The 7,552-nt window shown below is 29.0% G+C and overlaps 1 protein-coding gene across 1 annotated transcript in view; it reads right to left on the reverse strand.

Annotated features, from left to right (window-relative positions):
• GABRG1 (gamma-aminobutyric acid type A receptor gamma1 subunit) overlaps positions 1 to 7,552 on the reverse strand; it is a 72,181-nt gene that overhangs the window by 55,149 nt on the left and 9,480 nt on the right. The window contains exon 2 of the mRNA XM_011362806.1: positions 1,583 to 1,731. Coding sequence (XP_011361108.1) covers positions 1,583 to 1,731 — 149 coding nt within the window. The remainder of the gene's footprint in view (positions 1 to 1,582; positions 1,732 to 7,552) is intronic.

Genomic DNA, 7,552 nt, shown 5'->3' on the forward strand with positions numbered 1-7,552 from the left:
ATTTTTGCTAGGGTTCTGATCCAGAAAAAAGAACATTAGTGAGGCACCTGATGTAATATGAGTAAAGTTGTTGATTAAATAGCATTATATCAATGTTAGTTTCTTGATTGTATACTTACATAAAATGTTTACCTTAAGGTTAAAGAATTTATGGGATTTCCATGTATACAACTATTTTACTAAGTCTGTCCTGTTTTTAAAATAGATAGCTAAAACAATCTAGGAAAACAGCAAAATTAAATCCACAGAAAGTAAATTAACATAATAAACAAAATTTACCAGTCAAAATCAAGTGGCATTTATTACAAAAATGCAAATAAATTTTAAAAGTCAGTGAAAATTACTTATAGAACAAATGGTAAGTAGAATAAAAAACAAAATAGGATCAATATGATTATTTCAATAAATGCATAGATTATTTAAAACATTATAGAGGATAAAGAACCTTAGCAAAATAAGAAGATAAAGGAGCTAACAAAGAGTGTCTTGAAAAAGGAAGCCTACAGAACATGTTATGTCTAATAATGAAATATGGATTGCTTTTCCTAATATCTAGAACATACCAAGACTTTATCTTACTCTAATCCTATCCAGTGTAACATGGATTAAAAAAATGAAATTTTGGAAATGAAATATATTGACTATTTGCAAAGTAGACACTATTGCAAAGTAGTCATAATTTGTAATAGTCATAACTCTATCTATGTAGAAAATCTAGAAGAATATAACAATTAATAATTAAATTTGATAATTAAATTTAGCAAGGCTCCTGAGGACAGAGTGACTATGTAACTATTTTATTTCTATATACTGCTAATATAAAATTAGATAATAAATTTTCAAAAGATATTTTTACACTTGCATCAAAAATTCCAAATATGTAGAATTAAATTTAGTAAAATATATTCAACACTTCTTCATGGGAAACATTAATAAAAATTGAGGAATAGATGATACTCATGAATATATAAATTGAGGAATAGATGATACTCATGAATTTGGTAAAGTAAAAATTCAATATGGTAAAGATTTCAAATTCCCCATAATGGCTATATATTTAATGCAATCCCAATAAAAAATTTTGCTGATTTATGTTTTTTTTGTTTTGTTTTGTTTTAAGGAGACTTAGAAATTAATTATGTTATAAAATTTGTACACAAACACAAAGGACCTGACAAGGAAGAACCAAGTAGGATAGCCTGTCCTAAATATACTACCAAGGCTTATAATTCTACATTAATTAAAATAGTGTGGGATGGTACAAAATTAGAATTCCTATTTATCTTTCAGGTACTCTCTTTTATGAAATATCTCTCAGCTTTTCAGATAGTTTTATTAAAACTTTACTGTTTCACCCTTTATTGTAGCAGTTGTAAAATAATTACATCAGAAATGTTTATATGCCTTTCTTCCCACATCTGTCAACCTCTCTAACTAGTATCATTCCAATGAATAAATGTCAAAGCCAGCAGTCTCTGACATACATAAGACACTCTAGGAATATGAGATCTGTGACGAAAATAACACCAGTAAATATAGTTTTCATAGTCCTTCAAATCCCAGAAAGACAACTCAAACTTACCTCCTATATCCGGGCGAAGTTTATTGTCATAGCCTTGAAGCAATGAATTGAGAATTTGTGTTATATCTCCTTCATGAATCTTTGGTGCCAAGACCCAAGTCTTGTTCACTGTTAAATCCTCATCATCTTCATCATCTGCTTTATCAACGCTAAATAATTCCCCACAAAAAAGGATGACAGAAAGTTCAACCAAACTGTGTATTTAAAAATAGTTTAAAAAATAGTTTAAGATTATTATAATTCTTATAATTTTGTTAGGAAGTAGTAAGAAAGATAAAAAACATTAGAAATATTTTACATTCAGTAAGACTAGCACCTTCAGCATATGAACTGCCCTGATATAATAATACTCAAAATTAAGAATTCAGTACAAGAAATATAACACATAATATTAAAATAATAAAATAAATCTTAGCCACCACCACACCTGTCACTAAAGGCCACAGAAATTGTATACTGAAAGTGTGAATCGTGGACCTAAATATGTGCAATACATAATCTTTGCAACCATATGTGGTGACTCTAAACCATCACACTTAAAAATAAAAATTAAAAGGAAACTAAATACAGGAAATGTTGTAATAATTAGTCTGGTAAATATACAGTGCATGATACAAAAGAAGAATTAAGGAAAGATGAGTGAAGAAAGGTTTGAAGAAAAAGAGAAATAAGTTTTCAACAAATCTGTGCTTCTTCCTTTTCAGTCAGAAGAACCCAGACATTTTATTCTAAAAACATTGTCAAAGATTGTCTTATCATCAAATCAAGAGTGGGTGACTCACTCTCCACATGTATTTGGGGGAGATATGACTATTAAAATTTAGCACTAGGCATTAGAATCTAGGGATCAAATAACCCACCACCTTTATGTTGTAAATGAGAAAACTGAAGACACTATAGAACCAACTAAAGCACAACCTCATTTATTAGCAAAACTGAGAATCAAGTTTTAATGTGCAGTTAATGCTTCCTGCTACATCTGTGTATTTAACAACCATAAAGATTCAGATTACTTCTGAATTGTGGTAAAAAACGCAGCAATATAGATATTCATCTGCAAATCATCAAAAGTAACAAGCTACTCTTACTTTACCACCCATAAGTAACTCTATCTTCATTTGGGTAAAATCACCCTAGATTTAACACACCCTATATGTTAGTAAATCTTAGCCTTCCAGTGAAAAAGGGTCAAAAGACTAAACACTCATATTAGTAAAATTAGGTAAATTCATAATATAATACTTATTTATATATATTTCAAAGATTGGCTTCCTTCCAGCAGTAAATGTGCAAGTTTCTCTTATCTTTAGTTAATCTTTCTACACTATCTATTCAGATCAATTTTGTTTTAGACCTAAACATCTTAGCTAATGTAGCCCCCACCCCTTTTCAACTTAAAAATAATCTAATTTTACTGAGATATAATTGATATTTAACACTGTATAAAACTTTAAATACAACATAATGATTTGATATATGTATATATAAAAAATGATTACTAGAATAAGTTAACATCTTTGTTTTTAATGAGTACAAGTTAACATTGTAAATTGAAACATAACCTTTAACAAAACTGCTACTTCATTTCATCTTCACAATAATTCTACTGATAATTATCAAAAGATAATGGAGTGCATTATTATTCTCAATATTTCTCCATTTTCTATCAGAGAATTATACTTTTCATTTCAGTGACTTCTAAGTTAGACATGTGACCTAAAATTCTCCTTCCTGCAAGAGGAGTATATACCCCCATCCTATTGAATTCAGGTGTGGTCCTGTGATTCGCTTTGAGTAGTAGAAAATGTGTGACATATGTCAACACCAAGCAGAAGATTTAATGTCAGTGCATGGTTTACCATCTCTCTCTTGTCCTGTAAGAAGACCAGCCATACTCAGACAGAGGCTACTCCATTAGTTGACTCCCAGAGTGAAGGCAACATGGACAGAACCCCAGTTAGCCTATAATGGACATGTAGCCTGAGCAAGAAATAAACATTTAGTGTTGTAAGTCACTGAGGTTTGGGGATAGTTTACAACTTCTATTTCTATATAAACTACTAGGGTGCATTTAGTTAATATATTTTTAATGAAGTGCTCACTTATATTAATTGTTGTGCTGTATTTAATTTCAAAAGTTATACTACTGGTGGTATAGTTTTATGATTTCCTTCAAATCATTTCCTATTATTTTCTCTCAATAAAATATATAATACACACATAAATGGATTCATAAACTAAAGTATTGAAAATACTAAAGCCTTATGGTATGTCCTCCAGGAAAGTTTTGTTTATCTAATTAGAATACCTGAGATATTGGGAACAACATAAATTTTAGGGCATCCATTTAGCTTTATATCCTAGTTTTATAGAATGAATCATCTGGTGGATAGAGGGAAGCCACTGCACATTAAAGCAGTTGATCTTTCTTTGAAATATGATTGTAGTCAAATGAAAGTTTCTAGAAAAAATAAAAGCTTTTTATATGTTTTATAGTAGCAACATCTTGATAACCTAAAAAGTATGTACTCAGTGATTTATACTCCCCTTTTCCTAACTAGCTCAGAAGTAATATGAAAATTGACCTCAAAGATATTACAAGACTATCTTGCCTCATTTTTAGAAACAACAAAAAATTCATTATGATTTTTCTACATCTTCTTTCTAAGATTTTTAATTTACCTTTGGACTATTCATTAATTACCTTGAATATCATATTGGTATTATTTTGGTAATTAAAAAATACTTGTCATAATTTAAAAAATAGTTCATATAACATATCTTATATCTCTATGTCTTTCATGGCTAGGATATTTTGGTAACCTTTACCTATGTCGAATGGCTGTTCATTTGGGGAAAACATTTATGATTTTAAGTAATGCTCTGAGAATTTCTAGACTCATGCTCAAGCACTTTATTTTTATTATGGTGACATTGGTTAAAGAAATCCAGTAATTTTCAGGTATACAATTCAACATCAATGACTTCTTTTAAATAATTTGAATACATTCAGACTCTTGAATATGTACATTTACTAATTATTTTAATAGTTGATATTTTATTATTACCTGCTATTGAGTACCTATAATGCCTCATTATGTGCCTTCTACATTTCAAGAACCATGTACTAAGTTTCTTCCACATATTATGTCATTTAATCCAGAGTAATTCTATGAAATAAATATTAATATTTCTATTTTACAAGTGTAAAACTATATTTATAGAATTCCCAGGACATACACTATTAAATAATAGAGCCAAGATTTAAGACAATATTGATTTCGTTTGAAGACTCACCTCCTTTGAAGTTTCTACAGGATCATTTCATTTTATCTTTATTAATCAACCCAGGGTGGTTGGATTTTTAGTTTTCTAGTTCATATTTCTAATTCAGCAACACTTATGGTAAGTAATTTGAAGTGCATTTGGATCATGAATGGTTAGGATGTTTCATCTCTGCCTTTGAGTTCTAAGAAGTTAGAATAACAATCTCAAGAAATCACACACACACACTCTCTCTCTGATGAGAAAGGCTATCCAACATGTGTGTTCAATATCCAGTCCTATGCTTTATTTAGAGAGGATATACTATGTACTACAAAAGTGCTAAATCCTGAAAATACAGGGACAAATAACATTATATTCTTGATTTAGATTACCTTATTTTCTAATCAAAGAGAAAATTAATGAAACAAATGATACAGAAACTATCTTATACAAAGATGTTTATTACAGTATTATCCATGGTAGACAAATATATCCATATGGTGCAATGGATGCACCCATTCAGCTAATGATCATGAAGAGTCTGTTAAAAAGTAAAATTATTTTTATAATTTAATGTTATATAAAAATAATATATAACAATTTACTGTTATTAAAACTGATGTATAAAATGGCTACAGATTTAATGTGAAAACAGTATGATGAATATACTAAGTATGGTCCAATAGTAGAACTATACAAATTTATTTTTTCTATATATTAATAGTATACTACAATCTTTCTGCATAATTTTCTAATATAAATACACAAAACTGAGTTAATTTGACATTAATGCCTATCTTTTCCTATACACCAGAGAGTGCTCTGAAATAAATTTCTAATAATAAAAAAATTAATAATTAAATAGAGCCTTTTATAGAGAGAATCAGAGTTTTATATTCTGTTAAAAAATCAATAGTGGCAGCCCTGAAAATTTGCCACTTGGTTCTCCTGCAGTGGGAACATAGTTGACTGACAGTTCAGTTTCCAGCCAGTCCCCTTTACCAGCATTGTGTTTGCACTGGACTCATAGCAATTCAATCAATTAATAGAAATCCTTTTTCATGCACAAGGTAAATACTCATCGAGGTTTACTCAGGATGGCCTGGTTTACACCTTGTTTTCCTGGAATAATAATTAATAGCTCCCTCTTTCGCTGGCAAAGTGACCTAATTTGGATGATAAATTATATAGCCACCCTGTATACAATTCATATAAAGGTAACTGTGAATGTCCCTGTTATGACACCTGGTTATGACTCTTCCATTAATTTGTTAAGAAAGAGCAAATGAAACTCCTAAGCCAGGTCTCATCTGTGATCTGTCGTTCATGACAAGTTAAATTGTGTTTATTTATAAACAACAGTTTCTATTAGCATAGTATTCAAATGACAAGTCCCAGGAAAAAAACATACCTGTTATAATGTTTCTGAGTAGAAGATATCCTAATGCAAAGCCTATAAGTGCTAGCTTTTAAAGAGTAGGTATAAGCACTGATTTTAGATCTGGAAGTCAAAGAAAATAAAAATAAAATAAGAAATGAAAAAAAAATGAATTTTGTTATTTTCTTTACAGCTTTATATACCTGCTAAATTATTTTGTACAAAAACTTCTTTCTAGAGTTGTAGCTCTGAATCATTTTTATTGCCCCCAAATTAGCAGGGAAGTAAAATGATTGAAAAAGTGTTACATAACAGTTATTGATTTGAACTTTCAGAGTTTTACAGAAGTAAAATGATATTCAGCTCAATTTAGTGATTTTTTATTAATACAAAGGAATATGAGACCCATCACTAACACACATGGAGAGGAATGCCTTGGAAATTTAAGAGGGAAAAGAGAGCCACACCTACAATATTAAGCGGGTGTTTTCTGCTATGTGTTTCCAATCTGTTCAATGCTTAACTTTACCAGGAAATTGATCACACTGTATCTTAATTAACTACTTTATTTACTTATGGTCCTCTCTAAGCTCCTTGAAGCCATTCAATGTTATGTCAGTGGAACCTAGCTCAATGCCTGATACACAGTAGTTGTCCAATAAAAAATATTCACTGAATAAATGGAAAGAATATTAAAAGTTGTTCTTACTGTTTACATGTAAAATTACAGTGATTCAAGAATAAACAACTAAAAACTATCAGTTAGCCTTAATAAGAGAATTATTATAGCTTATCTAATATAAAATTAATTTTTAAAACACAGTAGCTTAATGATATTAACACTAATTCATTATAAACAAAAAAATTGATTTATTTCACAATGACAACACAACCTATAAAATATTTAAGAGGAAGTATAACAAGAAAAGTATAAATCTTATATAAAGACATTTAAAAATTAATTGAAGAATATAAGAACAGAAAAAATAAAGACAAAGTAAATATTTTGGCTATAAAACAATATTGTTAATACATCATTCTCAAATTAGTTTATAAATTTAACAAAGTTTTAATCAGAATCCCATAGTTCATATGTAATAGATTAAAATAGTTATAGTTAAGTGGGAGAATCAACATAAGGGTTTAGAATTAATTATTGAAAGTTTGTTAGATAAAATTTGTCCTGCCAGAATATAAACAAAACAAAATAAAGTTACTATAATTAGTACCATATTTTAATAATACATAAGAAAATCAGTGAGAACAAAATTTAGCAAATTCAGATCCAAGTAAATAGAAATGTATGATATGATAAAAGTGACTAG

The sequence above is a fragment of the Pteropus vampyrus genome, unplaced genomic scaffold (genome assembly GCF_000151845.1).
Source record: "Pteropus vampyrus isolate Shadow unplaced genomic scaffold, Pvam_2.0 Scaffold79, whole genome shotgun sequence".
In the NCBI taxonomy this organism is placed as follows: domain Eukaryota; kingdom Metazoa; phylum Chordata; class Mammalia; order Chiroptera; family Pteropodidae; genus Pteropus; species Pteropus vampyrus.